At 42.8% G+C, this 16,157-nt stretch overlaps 1 protein-coding gene across 1 annotated transcript in view; it reads left to right on the top strand.

Moving 5' to 3' along the window:
• The first annotated feature begins 213 nt into the window (after nt 1–213).
• The window catches only part of LOC126161281 (sodium-independent sulfate anion transporter-like), a 108,420-nt gene continuing 92,476 nt past the window's right edge, over nt 214–16,157 (top strand). Inside the window, exons 1-2 of the mRNA XM_049917021.1 lie at nt 214–311; nt 365–587. Coding sequence (XP_049772978.1) covers nt 214–311; nt 365–587 — 321 coding nt within the window. The remainder of the gene's footprint in view (nt 312–364; nt 588–16,157) is intronic.

The following is a 16,157-nucleotide window of genomic DNA, read 5'->3' as shown; positions in this document are numbered from 1 at the left end:
CGAACAATGCGAGACTGGAATAGAAGGGAGAACCGATAGAGGTACTCAAGGTACCCTCCGCCACACACCGTCCGGTGGCTTGCGGAGTATAGATGTAAATGTAGATGTAGAAGAAATACGGCAGAAGGCTTGCTGATTGTCGCTCACGGAGGATCAGAAGGAAATGCTGATTTTGGCCGAAAACCACAATGTTGTGCAACAGTCATTTTGGAAATGAGAACAATTAGGAGAAATTACGGCGCCAGCCGGCTCAAGTGCTGTCCTGTCATCATCTGCTACTGGACACCGAGCAGCCAGCAAGCAGAGATAATGTATGACAAACGGCTCTCCTGATTAAACACGAAGGTTTGACGCCACTCACCAGAGCGCCGTGGCGGTGGACTTTGCAACCGGTGACCAGCACTGGAGGGGTAATACCTGGGAGCTCCGCTGCGACGTCAGCGGCGAGCGGCTCGCGTTATAAAGTGGCGCCACAGGGGCAGCTGCCGCCTCACACGGGACGTGAATCCAACCCGGTCACAGCCAGCCAGCAAAAGCGGCAGCGCGCACATCGCATAGCGCAGCGCACATCCAGCGGTACAGTCGAGGTGAGTAACGACGGCATTGCACCTGTTTCTTGTGTCTTGTGCAAAATCTTTCTGTAAACTATTTTTGTTTTACTTGTAAGTAGGCTGTTTAGGTTTTTATGTTGGTATCGCCACGTAGCGCTCTATATGAAAATCACTGACTGTGCTGTGTGAAGTCTTTGGCTGGTTTTCATTGTTGGAATATTTGCTATCGTGTTGTGCAGTTGGATGTGAACAGCGCGTAACGTTGCGCAGTAGGAGAGAAGCAGTGTCGCCAATTTAGCGACTTTGTCTCTAGAAATGGCGACTTTTGCCTTCGTCTTAGCGACAAAAAAAACTTTTTGCGACAAAAATTATTTAGCGACTTATCTGGCGACTTTTGGAGTACTGACGACTTTTGAAGTACAAATCAAAACTATTTTGGGCCAGTATTTTCATTAACAAAACTAAGATTTTACCTATAGAATAGGTACTACACTGACTTTGTTTTAGATTTACCAAGTTAAATTAAGTTTTTAGCAGATCATGTAGCATTGTTCAGCATTTAGTAAACCTGAATGTGCAAATTGCCTACAGAGTAAGAAAATCTTGACTATATAACAATTCATTATTCATTACTCACTAGCCTGTTATCGTCGATAGCGTATCGATCTATAATTCTTCAACTTTTGAACTCCTTTTATTTTTCGAATTGACAGAAAACATACGTAAAAGTTTAATAAAATACGATTCTCTCCAGCAACCTTTAATTTTTCGAAATGTTAACTCGCAGTCAAATTATTAACACATGCACAGTGGTAACGCAAGAACAATTCGGTGGGGGTATCTCAGACATTATTACGTTTTAAACAATGAACAATAGGACTGATATCGAGTTACTGAGTGAATAGATTGTTTCATGACCTCTAGTTCGCCTGAGTTTTAATGTATTTTCAGTGATTATAAATTGGTGAAACTTACGTTGTGGTGGCTTACATAATGGATTTACCGCAGCAGAAGAAGCAGTACGCTAAAAAATATCAGGATGCGTGGGAAGCAGAACCTGAATTCAAAGGGTGGTTGAAACCAGTCGTTGGAGACTTATCCAAGGCAAGATGTCAAGTATGTGCAACAGAGTTTTATGCTAAATTGTGTGATATTAGAAAGCATTCGAAAACTATTAAGCATAAACAAAAAATTGATTAAAAAAACACAAACCACCTTACCTGTGAAAATTTTTCCGAAAACTACAGTTAGAATAGCAAGCAGAGAGGAAGGCGCCCTTTCTTTATTTTCCGGTGAAGAGTGCGCTAAAAACATGCAATTACATCGTACTAAGTGCACTGAAGTTTTGGCTCAATATTTTACACAATAATTGGTTGAAGATATAGGTAACCAAAAATACAGTGTACTAATGGATGAATCCACAGATGTATCAATATCTAAAATGCTAGGTATCGTTATACGGTACTATGGTGTAAACAACCAAACCATTAGATCAGCATTTCTCAAACTCGCTGTAGTAGAAACTGCAGATGCAAGAAATCTGACTGCTGTTCTTGTGAATTCTTTGAAAGATCTCAAACTTTCAATCGCTAATATGGTAGGAATTGGCACAGATAATGCTTCTGCAATAGTTGGAATAAACAATGGGCTTTTCGAGCAACTCAAGAGAGAATATGGTTTGAAGCATTTGGTAGCGATCCGTTGCATTTGTCACTCTCTTCAGCTTGCAGTTTCGCACGCCTCAGTCAATACCAACTACAGTTCTGTCAAAGCATGAAACAGAAGAGTTATTCGATCTTCTGAGTGACTACGATGAATAGCTCACATTCCGGTATGTATATATTTTATAACCTAATTTGAGTTCTTGCTTTCTTTTGTTACAAATATAGTTGTATATTTTTAGTATATTTTACTACTGTGATTGAAACAACAATCTATGTGTTGCTTCAATTATGATAACATGTTTAATTATACGTTAGCGTATTTTATATGTATGTTGTTGCAAGCGATGCGTCATTTAATTAAGACAATATAGCAATTAGGTATGAGACTATTTTTATTAATATTTTATTACCCCCCCCCCCCCCCCCCACTGGCTTATTGCACCATTCACAGCACGAAATTTTCAGTACACGCCTAGTAAAATCAGTTTTAGCGACTTTCTAGCGACTTTTGATATTGAATCTAGCGACTTGGGTTTTTTAGAGTTGGCAACACTGGAGAGAAGTTGCAGCATTAGAAAACTGCAGCGAAATGCAGGAAGATCTGCAGCGGATAGGCACTTGGTGCAGGGAGTGGCAAATGACCCTTAACATAGACAAATGTAATGTATTGCGAATACGTAGAAAGAAGGATCTTTTACTGTATGATTATATGATAGCGGAACAAACACTGGTAGCAGTTACTTCTGTAAAATATCTGGGAGTATGTGTGCGGAACGAGTTGAAGTGGAATGATCATATAAAATTAATTGTTGGTAAGGCGGGTGCCAGGTTGAGATTCTTTGGGAGAGTCCTTAGAAAATGTAGTCCATCAACAAAGGAGGTGGCTTACAAAACACTCGTTCGACCTATACTTGGGTATTGCTCATCAGTGTGGGATCCGTACCAGGTCCGGTTGACGGAGGAGATAGAGAAGATCCAAAGAAGAGCGGCGCGTTTCGTCACAGGGTTATTTGGTAACAGTGATAGCGTTACGGAGATGTTTAACAAACTCAAGTGGCAGACTCTGCAAGAGAGGCGCTCTGCATCGCGGTGTAGCTTGCTCGCCAGGTTTCGAGAGGGTGCGTTTCTGGATGAGGTATCGAATATATTGCTTCCCCCTACTTATACCTCCGGACGAGATCACGAATGTAAAATTAGAGAGATTCGAGCGCGCACGGAGGCTTTCCGGCAGTCGTTCTTCCCGCGAACCACACGCGACTGGAACAGGAAAGGGAGGTAATGACAGTGGCACGTAAAGTGCCCTCCGCCACACACCGTTGGGTAGCTTGCGGAGTATGAATGTAGATGTAGATGTAGATGTGATGCTTTATAGCGTTCACTGCTGCTGAGCTGTTGTGAAAACATTTTGTTTGTGACAAAAGTAGTGTTTAGCAGAAGGATTACGCATTTAAAAACAAATTCTAAATTTTACCACTGTCAGTACTAATTTCTGCGGTAAATTAAAGCTGTATTCAGGCCGTAGTTTTAGAATCCTACCGTTTCCCGGTTTCCTTCCACGATAATGTACTACATTTTCAGTCTTTGGGTAACATATGCAAAATTACCTCATGGCACGTGCTGGATACTGCTAGCGTTCTCAGGACTCGATAAAACAAACGAAAGCAACATCCACAGCTGACTGCTAACATTGCTGATTCTGGAATGAATACGTGCTAAGAAAAGGTATAAGTAATGTAATATTATTGTTATTTGCTCTTGTCCCACTCGTTTTTATACATATATTTTTTTCTGTTTTTCCTCAACGAGTTTTTTCAGTCTGGATTTATATTTCTACATCTACATCCATACTCCGCAAGCCACCTGACGGTGTGTGGCGGAGGGTAAACATACTACATGCTATTGTCGATTTCTTCTTCCAGAAATATAGGAGTATTTGTTTTGCTAGTCTATTTCCATCGATTCGGTAGAGATGTCCGAGAAAGGTTCATCTTCGTTTGGCCATTACTTCAGATATTTTCTCTATATTTTTGTAGATCTCCTCATTACTTCTTATTTTTGAAACCATCTCCAGTTTTCATTGCACTCATTATTGTATTATTTGATATACACTCCTGGAAATTGAAATAAGAACACCGTGAATTCATTGTCCCAGGAAGGGGAAACTTGATTGACACATTCCTGGGGTCAGATACATCACATGATCACACTGACAGAACCACAGGCACATAGACACAGGCAATAGAGCATGCACAATGTCGGCACTAGTATGTGTATATCCACCTTTCGCAGCAATGCAGGCTGCTATTCTCCCATGGAGACGATCGTAGAGATGCTGGATGTAGTCCTGTGGAACGGCTTGCCATGCCATTTCCACCTGGCGCCTCAGTTGGACCAGAGTTCGTGCTGGAAGTGCAGACCGCGTGAGACGACGCTTCATCCAGTCCCAAACATGCTCAATGGGGGACAGATCCGGAGATCTTGCTGGCCAGGGTAGTTGACTTACACCTTCTAGAGCACTGACTTACACCTTCTAGAGCACGTTGGGTGGCACGGGATACATGCGGATGTGCATTGTCCTGTTGGAACAGCAAGTTCCCTTGCCGGTCTAGGAATGGTAGAACGATGGGTTCGATGACGGTTTGGATGTACCGTGCACTATTCAGTGTCCCCTCGACGATCACCAGTGGTGTACGGCCAGTGTAGGAGATCGCTCTCCACACCATGATGCCGGGTGTTGGCCCTGTGTGCCTCGGTCGTATGCAGTCCTGATTGTGGCGCTCACCTGCACGGCGCCAAACACGCATACGACCATCATTGGCACCAAGGCAGAAGCGATTCTCATCGCTGAAGACGACACGTCTCCATTCGTCCCTCCATTCACGCCTGTCGCGACACCACTGGAGACGGGCTGCACGATGTTGGGGCGTGAGCGGAAGACGGCCTAACGGTGTGCGGGACCGTAGCCCAGCTTCATGGAGACGGTTGCGAATGGTCCTCGCCGATACCCCAGGAGCAACAGTGTCCCTAATTTGCTGGGAAGTGGCGGTGCGGTCCCCTACGGCACTGCGTAGGATCCTACGGTCTTGGCGTGCATCCGTGCGTCGCTGCGGTCCGGTCCCAGGTCGACGGGCACGTGCACCTTCCGCCGACCACTGGCGACAACATCGATGTACTGTGGAGACCTCACGCCCCACGTGTTGAGCAATTCGGCGGTACGTCCACCCGGCCTCCCGCATGCCCACAATACGCCCTCGCTCGAAGTCCGTCAACTGCACATACGGTTCACGTCCACGCTGTCGCGGCATGCTACCAGTGTTAAAGACTGCGATGGAGCTCCGTGTGCCACGGCAAACTGGCTGACACTGACGGCGGCGGTGCACAAATGCTGCGCAGCTAGCGCCATTCGACGGCCAACACCTCGGTTCCTGGTGTGTCCGCTGTGCCGTGCGTGTGATCATTGCTTGTACAGCCCTCTCGCAGTGTCCGGAGCAAGTATGGTGGGTCTGACACACCGGTGTCAAGGTGTTCTTTTTTCCATTTCCAGGAGTGTAGTTAAATCTAGTTGTGCTTCTTTTTTTTTTTTTTTTTTTTTAAACAGTCGTATTGACCAACTAGGATCACGTTAACAACTTCAGTTCCTCTTCTCCCTTTGTTGTTGTTTCCTATTTTTCCAGTATTCCCTCATTTTCTCCCCGTGAAGCCTCTTCCTTTCTTCTGTCCATGTTGTTCCCGATTTTTTATTTCTTCTGCTTTGAAAGCCTTCCAAATTTAGTATTTTGTTTTTAAAACGGTTTCTTTCTGCTATTTCTGATTCTTTGATGTTGTTTCTTTCAAGATCTTTTCTTACTTCTGTAATCCATGCTATTGTCGATTTCTTCTTCCAGAAATATGGGAGTATTTGTTTTGCTAGTCTATTTCCATCCATTCGGTAGAGATGTCGGAGAAAGGTTAATCTTCGTTTGGCCATTACTTCAGATATTTTCTCTATATTTTTGTAGATCTCCTCATTACTTCTTATTTTCCAACCATCTCCAGTTTTCATTGCACCCATTATTTTTCTAATAATCCTTCTTTCCAGTTCCTCTAGTTTGTCCATCTTATAGTTCATCGTTAGGCATTCAGATACATATAAACATTCTGGTCGTACCACTGTGGTGTAGTGTTTTAGTTTTGTTTTTCTAGATATACATTTCTTGTTGTAAATATTTTTGGTCAAATCATATGCTCTTTCCATTTTGTTAATTCTTACATCTATTGCAGATTTTTCTAGTCCATTCTGTTGTATAGTTTCTCCAAGGTTGTTTGTATCTAAAATAATAATTACGAAATACTTGCACATGTAATGTCAATTGAAAATGATCATGGTAAAGGAATAAATTTCGATCAGGAGATAAATATTGTTTCTCCACTTTCCATCTTGTTATACTTCATTACTTTCGTTGTGTGCCGTATTAAAGAGAACGGTCCATAGTTGTGGACTGAATTGACGAACTAGAATGCTTTTTTTCTGAAGTATCTGAAGTAACGAAGCCTCCTATCTGTTGTGAGTGAAAATATAGCTTATATTTCGACATTTGTATTTTGGTTTGACAGTTTATGGGAGTCTTGGTACTGGTCACCAGGTAAATCCATGCCTGTCCAGTTAACGTCAAATAAAAAATGGAACTGAATTAGTACTCGTCTCGATTTATAAATAATACTTCTAGAAATTTTTGGTGCTTGTGTGTTGCGCACGCGCTCCTGTGTGTGGTGTGTGTGTGTGTGTGTGTGTGTGTGTGTGTGTGTGTATAAAGCAGGGTGCGGAAGGGGCAGGGGGTGGGCGCAGTTCCATACGGAGGATAACACATAACAAGAAATCACGTTCGCGTGAGGTAGTTCGGAGAAAAAGGGTTTCAACGAGTCATGCTCCGATACGGCTGCAGTATATTTATCGGTGTCAACACGCTCAGAGCAGTACTCAGTTTTCAATAACTGGAAGCTTTAGCTAGAAACAAAAATCTAGCGTGTGTGTGTGTGTGTGTGTGTGTGTGTTAGAGAGAGAGAGGGGGGGAGGGAGGGGGAAGTAAGGCGAGAGGGGGGGAGGGAGGAAGGAAGGGAGGGAGAATGACGCTTCAGTGCTACAAACTGTTAATATCAGTGAATTTAGATCTGTATCGTCAGTGAGAAACATTACTGTAAACACAACCAAAAACGCAAGTTGCCAAAATTTCAAGAGCCAGAAAATTTAATTACGTATCGTTTTAGATATCTGCCTCGTAGAAAAATCAGAGGTAGTGCGTATGCTACGAGTGTAATCGTTTCACTTTCTCCCTCGTCACTGCGTTGTCGTTTCAGTTGGCTCTTACTGGGTGAATATCTAATCTGAGGAATAATAAAATATCGTTCTGTGAACTCAGTCAGTATTATTGTGACTAAAACGCTTACAAAGCGATGCTATAAAACCCACGCGAAATTTTTGAAGCTGCACAACAGTTTCTGTTTATGTGACCAAACAACTGTATGGTTTACTTCGGTAATTACAAAGTGTTCTTTAGGTCTCATGATCCATAGCAACAGTTTTGTTATATCTTTTCTGTACCTATTTCTGCATCTTTATCGGTATTAACTAGGTAACTGAATGAAGCATATGGCTTTACATAACATTTTTTAAATAAACTGTACAAAATTCCAAGATGATGTTATTATTTCTTAACGTACCCATTATATTCCACCTGGAATCTCATAGACTGGAGAAGAATTGTCTTCAGCGACGGTCCCGCTTCGAACTGAGCCACGATGGTGGTGCGTCTTCTTTTTTCCTTATAGTGTAGATAAAATGAGACAACTGCTTCTCAGTACATAATTAATTCGGGTTATAGGATTTCGGCTGTAGCTTAATTTGCCTTTTAACATTGTATACGCAGGCTTCTGAACAGTGATAGAACGTTTATTTGGTCTGCCACGTCCCTGACCCATGTCTCGTTCGTTTCTCTTTGTTGTCTGCTGTTACCTTTGGCTACTAGCCAGAAGTCATCAGCATTCTCCCAATGCTTCGTGTTTTTATTGTAGGGTGTTTAAAAGAGATCTGAAAGTTGTGTTAAGTTCTATGGAACCAAACTGCTGAGGTCGTCGGTTCGTAAGCTTACGCACTACTTCAACTAACTTACACTAAGGACATCACACACATCCATGCCCGAGGGAGGGCTCGAACCTCCAACGGGGGCAGCCGCGTGAACCACGACAAAACACCCTAGACCACGTGGCTAGCCCTCGCGGCTAAAAATGGCTCTGAGCGCTATGGGACTTAACATCTTAGGTCATCAGTCCCCTAGAACTTAGAACTACTTAAACCTAACTAACCTAAGGACAGCACACTACACCCAGTCATCCCGAGGCAGAGAAAATCCCTGACCCCGCCGGGAATCGAACTCGGGAACCCGGGCGTGGGAAGCGAGAACGCTACCGCACGACCACGAGCTGCGGACGCGGCTAAAAGAGGTTTGAGGTTACTGTCCTAGAACCAGAGCTGACTACTGAAGACAGCGTTTGGTGATTTTTTTTTTTCGTTTCCTCGATGGGACAGGATGAATTTAGCTCTATATCCGCACTGTAGTCTAGGAGGCTTTGCATGAACATTTACAGCTTTCCAGCCGCGCAAGTAAAGAGGTGTACCAAAGATTGTTAAACACATTACATACATAAATTTTGTTGTTGTGGTCTTCAGTCCAGAGACTGGTTTGATGCAGATCTCCATGCTACTCTATCCTGTGCAAGCTTCTTCATCTCCAAGTACCTACTGCAACCTACATCCTTCTGAACCTGTTTAGTGTATTCATCTCTTGGTCTCCCTCTACGATTTTTACCCTCGACCCTGCCCTCAAATACTAAATTGGTGATCCCTTGATGCCTCAGAACATGTACTACCAACCGATCCCTACTTCTAGTCAAGTTGTGTCACAAACTCCTCTTCTCCCTAATTCTATTCAATACCTTCTCATTAGTTATGTGATCTACCCATCTAATCTTCAGCATTCTTCTGTAGCGCCACATTTCGAAAGCTTCTATTCTCCTCCTGTCTAAACTATTTATCGTCCACGTTTCACTTCCATACATGGCTACACTCCATACAAATACTTTCAGAAATGACTTCCTGACACTTAAATCAATACTCCATGTTAACAAATTTCTCTTCTTCAGATACGCTTTTCTTGCCATTGCCAGTCTACATTTTATATCCTCTCTACTTCGACCATCATCAGTTATTTTACTCCCCAAATAGCAAAACTCCTGTACTACTTTAAATGTCTCATTCCCTAATTTAATACCCTCAACATCACCCGACTTAATTCGACTACATTCCATTATCCTCGTTTTGCTTTTGTTGATGTTCATTTTATATCCTCCTTTCAAGACACTGTCCATTCCGTTCAGCTGCTCTTCCAGGTCCTTTGCTGTCTCTGACAGAATTACAATGTCATCGGCGAACCTCAAAGTTTTTATTTCTTCTCCATGGATTTTAATTCCTACTCTGAATTTTTCTTTTGTTTTCCTTTACTGCTTGCTCAATATACAGATTGAATAACATAAGGGAGAGGCTACAACTCTGTCTCACTCCCTTCCCAACCACTGCTTCCCCTTCATGTCCCTCGACTCCTATAACTGCCATCTGGTTTCTGTACAAATTGTAAGTAGCCTTTCGCTCCCTGTATTTTACCCCTGCCACCTTTAGAATTTGAAAGAGAGTATTCCAGTCAACATTGTCAAAAGCTTTCTCTAAGTCTACAAATGCTAGAAACGTAGGTTTGCCTTTCCTTAATCTTTCTTCTAAGATAAGTCGTAAGGTCAGTATTGCCTCACGTGTTCCAACATTTCTACGGAATCCAAACTGGTCTTCCCCGAGGTCAGCTTCTACCAATTTTTCCATTCGTCTGTAAAGGATTCGTGTTAGTATTTTGCAGCCGTGGCTTATTAAACTGATAGTTCGGTAATTTTTACATCTGTCTGCACCTGCTTTCTTTGGCATTGGAATTATTATATTCTTCTTGAATAATAATAACAGCTAATTAGCTAATTACTGGAGGTAACTACAATAAAGGTATTTAGTTTCATAGCCTCCTTCAAACGACTGGCCACAAAATAGTTTATCTGAATGCGCAAAACTTGAGTGCTAACGCAGACGGCTTTCGTTTTTCGTCAGTTACTTGTTTACAAAGGATTAACGCAGCTTTGAATTACGAAGATTGTGTTTACTGATGATGCAACTGCTTTCCCCGTGTATATCTCAGGAGACGGTGCGTAGATAAGCTTTTACACTGGCTTAACGAGGGAAAGTAAGTCACAAGCTGACAAAAGAATGAGGTGGCTCACTGAAAGGGTTACTGACTCACCACTCTCCCATAGTGCCCTGTCAATGTTCCGCAAATTAACGGTCTTTTAAACCTTTCCGTCATCGGAGACTTCAGTGATCTAGATTCCCACTGTATGTATTTGGTAGTCCCTTTTGTACGAAACAAAATAGACAAAGCATCAGTGTAATTGATTGAAGAGAGAACAAGGAAAACAACACTACTGGTGACTCATACAACGGACAAAAGCCATTTCCAAGAACAACATGACTTTGTTTTTAATGAAAAGCTGATGTAGTAAATCAGTGTAATATAACCAAACCAAAATCATTATACAGATTCTAGAGGAAATTAAAATGAAGAATGTAGAAGGGGACGAATGCACAACGTAAATGTCGCTCATTTCTTAAAAAAGAGAATATAATTGTGGTGTTTGATAGGATATTTGTACATCTACTGAACGAATGATGATAGTTGTTACAACTCATAAGTTTTACAAAGAGCTATGTACAGATACCGTTAGTCTGCGTTTGGTAGATTTATGGAGCTTTTTAGAGATTCCGAGTTATTACCCTACTCGTGCTTCTCTGTAGTTTAAGAAAATTAGTGAGTTACATATACAACTATTTTCTTCTTATGATCAAATTCAGTAAGTGTGGAATATGGGACCGGCACACAGTCCATGTAATAAGAGATGATGACTCAGAACCTATCCCACTTCGTAAACATGATAAAGAGCTAACTCTTAAATCCAAGTCGTTCTGTTACACTTCAAATGGTAATTATAAAAGCCTGAAAGTTAGATTCCAGAGCTATTTTTTCATAATATTGACTTTTTTGGCACAAATTTTAAACGCATTATGTACTCCGCTAGAGCGTAAAATTGTTTGATCGCAATTATTTGTAAACTCGAATTCCTCCACATGTAGACGTCACTCACTCACCACGCATCAGAGTATTCCAGATATTCATATACGTTTCACAGGTGTATGAAATTAACGTTTCATGAACAACATCCAAGCACGAAACTTCCTACCCAGATTAAAACTTTGTGGTACTGAGACTAAAACCAGGAACCTTTGCTTTTCTTCAACAAATGCCCTACCGATTGCGCTATTCAGGCACGACTCAAGATCCCTCCCCCCCCCTCCTCCTCCCCGGCAACCCCCTCCCCACCCCCGCCATCCCCTATACCGACACAGCTTTACTTCCTGCAGTGTACAGGGTGGTCCATTGATAGTGACTGAGCCAAATATCTCACGAAATAAGCATCAAACGAACAAATGAAACTCGTCTAGCTTCAGGGGGGGAAACCAGATGGCGCTATGGTTGGCCCGCTAGATGGCGCTGCCATAGGTCAACGGATATCAACTGCGTTTTTTTAAAGTAGGAACCCCCATTTTTATTACATATTCGTGTAGTACGGTTATCGTGTTGATGTATGGCTACTGTGATCAAAACGCCTGACGGGCATATGCTACGTATGGTGCTCGGTATCCTGGACGACATCGTCCAAGTGTCCGGACTGTTCGCCAGATAGTTACGTTATTTAAGGAAACAGGAAGTGTTCAGCCACAAGTGGAACGTCAACCACAACCTGCAATAAATGATGATGCTCAAGTAGGTGTTTTAGCTGCTGTCGCGGCTAATCCGCACATCAGTAGCAGACTAATTGCGCGAGAATCGGGAATCTCAAAAACTTCGGTGTTAAGAATGCTACTTCAACATCGATTGCACCTGTACCATATTACTGTGCACCAGGAATTACATGGCTGAGACTTTCAACGTCGTGTACAGTTCTGCCCCTGGGCACAAGAGAAATTATGGGACGATGACAGATTTCTTGCACGCGTTCTATTTAGCGACGAAGCGTCATTCACCAACAGCGGTAACGTAAACCGGCATAATATGCACTATTGGGCAACGGAAAATCCACGATGGCTGCGACAAGTGGAACATCTGCGACCTTGGCGGGTTAATGTATGGTGCGGCATTATAGGAGCAAGGATAATCGGCCCCTATTTTATCGATGGCAATCTAAATGGTGCAATGTATGCTTATTTCCAACGTAATATTCGACCGATGTTACTACAAGATGTTTCACTGCATGACAGAATGGCGATGTACTTCCAACATGATGGATGTCCGGTACATAGCTCGCGTGCGGTTGAAGCGGTATTGAATAGCATATTTCATGACAGGTGGATTGGTAGTCGAAGCACCATACCATGGCCCGTACGTTCTCCGGATCTGACGTACCCGGATTTCTTTCCGTGGGGAAAGTTGAAGGATATTTGCCATCGTGATCCACCGACAACGGCCGAGAACATGCGTCAGCGCATTGTCAATGCATGTGCAAACATTACAGAAGGCGTACTACTCGCTGTTGAGAGGAATGTCGTTACACGTATTGACAAATGCATTGAGGTTGACGGACATCATTTTGAGCATTTATTGCATTAATGTGGTATTTACAAATCAAATGGTTCAAATGGCTCTGAGCACTATGCGACTTAACTTCTGAGGTCATCAGTCGCCTAGAACTTAGAACTAATTAAACCTAACTAACCTAAGGACATCACACACATCCATGCCCGAGGCTGGATTCGAACCTGCGACCGTAGCGGTCGCTCGGCTCCAGACTGTAGCGCCCAGAACGGCACGGCCAATCCGGCCGGCTGGTATTTACAGGTAATCACGCTGTAACAGCATGCGTTCTCAGAAATGATTTTTCACAAAGGTACATGTATCACATTGGAACAACCGGAATAAAATGTTCAAACGTACCTACGTTCTGTATTTTAATTTAAAAAAACTTATCTGTTACCAACTGTTCGTCTAAAATTGTGAGCCATATGTTTGTGACTATTACAGCGCCATCTATCACCAAGCGAAAAATGTGGTCAAACTAAAACACTCATATTTCTTTACGTACTACACGAATATGTAATAAAAATGGGGGTTCCTATTTAAAAAAAAAAAAGCAGTTGATATCCATTTGACCTATGGCAGCGCCATCCACCGGGCCAACCATAGCGCCATCTGGTTTCCCCCTTCAAGCTAGACAAGTTTCATTCTTTGTACTTTTTTCGTTTGACGCTTATTTCGTGAGATATTTGGCGCGGTCACGATCATTGGACCATTCTGTATATCTCTTGTTTCCCGAAGAGGTACTGACAGAAGGAATGATATGAGGGAGTAGGTGGCGGAGGGGGAGTTCGTGAGTCTTGCCTGAATAGCGCAGTCGGTAGAGCATTTGTTGGTCAAACAGCAAAGGTTCCAGGTTTGAGTCCGGATACCATATACAGTTTTAATCTGTCAGGATGTTTCAAATCAGTGCACACTCCACTGCAGAGTGAAAATCCATTCCGGAATCTTTAAGCATATTTTCGATGCGAACACTGTATCTGCCTCTTGGAGGACGTGGATGCTCTTACGTACTGATGTATTCAATGTGTATTAATACATCATTGAAGAGAATTAGTTTGTACACTTGGTTACAGGATATGTCACGGCCATTCATCTACTCTAGTTCCGACTGTTGTAGCCGTCAGCAATAACAGCAGCAAAACTCATTGTGGGAATCATACCACGTGAATAAAACACTTACGAGGAAACGAACCAGACATTAGATTAACTTCTCTGGGTTGGGATTCGCAGATTCGCAGTCATATAATATTTCTTAAAAGACATCATAGTCGCCGTTGACTGTATAAAATATTTATTATGACGACTGCAATTTCGGCCTTACGGCCATTTTCAAGTAACACTGCAAAAGTTACATTCTGTCGGAATATAAGACCATCTGACACGAAAACATGTCGTCGTCAAAATGCAGTCTTTTGACTGTGAGAGTCCCACAAGCTCCGATGAGTACGACACTTAATACATCGTAGCACTCCTCAAACTCCTCTCTGGCCGGACATGTGGGTTGCAGCCCTCTACCATCCTCCACACCTACAAATCCTTAATCTGTCCCATCCTCTGTTATGCCAGAACCGCCTGGGATCTGCCCCCCCCCCCAAATTCTATAAGTCCCTCTAGATCCTTGAGCGTCATGCACTCTTGGATGATGTCGTCCAGGATACCGAGCATCATACATAGCACACGCCCTTTGGGCATTTTGATCACAATAGCCATATATCAACACGATATCGACCTTTTCCGCAATTGCTAAACGGCCCATTTTAACACGAGTGATGTATCACGAAGCAAATACCGTCCGCACTGGCGGAATATTACGTGATACCACGTACTTACACGTTTGTGACTATTACAGCGCCATCTATCACAAAGCGAAAAAAGTGGCCCAACTAAAACATTCATATTTCTTTAAATACTACACGAATATGTAATAACAAATGGGGGTCCCTATTTAAAAAAAAAACGCAGTAGATATCCGTTTGACCTATGGCAGCGCCATCTAGCGGGTCTACCATAGCGCCATCTGGTTTCCCCCTTCAAGCTAGACGAGTTTCGTTCTTTGTAGTTTTTTCGCTTGACGCTTATTTCGCGAGATATTTGGCCCGGTCACGATCAATGGACCACCCTGTATAATATATATATATATATATATACAGGGTGAGTCACCCAACATTACTGCTGGATGTATTTCGTAAACCACATCAAATACTGACGAATCGATCCCACAGACCGAACGTGACGAGAGGGGCTAGTGTAATTGGTTAATACAAACCATAAAAAAATGCACGGAAATATGCTTTTTAACACAAACCTACGTTTTTTTAAATGGAACCCCGTTAGTTTTGTTAGCACATCTGAACATATAAACAAATACGTAATCAGTGCCGTTTGTTGCATTGTAAAATGTTAATTACATCCGGAGATATTGTAACCTAAAGTTGACGCTTGAGTACCACTCCTCCGCTGTTCGATCGTGTGTATCGGAGAGCACCGAATTACGTAGGGATCCAAAGGGAGCGGTGATGGACCTTAGGTACAGAAGAGACTGGAACAGCACATTACGTCCACATGCTAACACCTTTTTATTGGTCTTTTTCGCTGACGCACATGTACATTACCATGAGGGGTGAGGTACACGTACACACTACTTCCCGTTTTCAATTACGGAGTGGAATAGAGTGTGTCCCGACATGTCAGGCCAACAGATGTTCAATGTGGTGGCCATCATTTGCTGCACACAATTGCAATCTCTGGCGTAATGAATGTCGTACACGCCGCAGTACATCTGGTGTAGTGTAGCCGCAGGCTGCCACAATACGTTGTTTCATATCCTCTGGGGTTGTAGGCCCATCACGGTACACATTCTCCTTTAACGTACCCCACAGAGAGAAGTCCAGAGGTGTAAGATCAGGAGAACGGGCTGGCCAATTTATGCGTCCTCCACGTCCTATGAAACGCCCGTCGAACATCCTGTCAAGGGTCAGCCTAGTGTTAATTGCGGAATGTTCAGGTGCACCATCATGCTGATACCACATACGTCAACGCGTTTCCAGTGGGACACACTCTATTCCACTTCGTAATTGAAAACGGAAACCACATGTGACTTTTACCTCACCCCTCATGGTAATGTACATGTGCGTCAGCGAAAAAGACCAATAAAAAGGTGTTAGCATGTGGACGTAATGTGCTGTTCC

The sequence above is a fragment of the Schistocerca cancellata genome, chromosome 2 (genome assembly GCF_023864275.1).
Source record: "Schistocerca cancellata isolate TAMUIC-IGC-003103 chromosome 2, iqSchCanc2.1, whole genome shotgun sequence".
Taxonomy (NCBI): domain Eukaryota; kingdom Metazoa; phylum Arthropoda; class Insecta; order Orthoptera; family Acrididae; genus Schistocerca; species Schistocerca cancellata.
The sequence above is the reverse complement of the archived record's forward strand: the minus strand, read 5'-3'. Positions and strand labels throughout refer to the sequence as shown.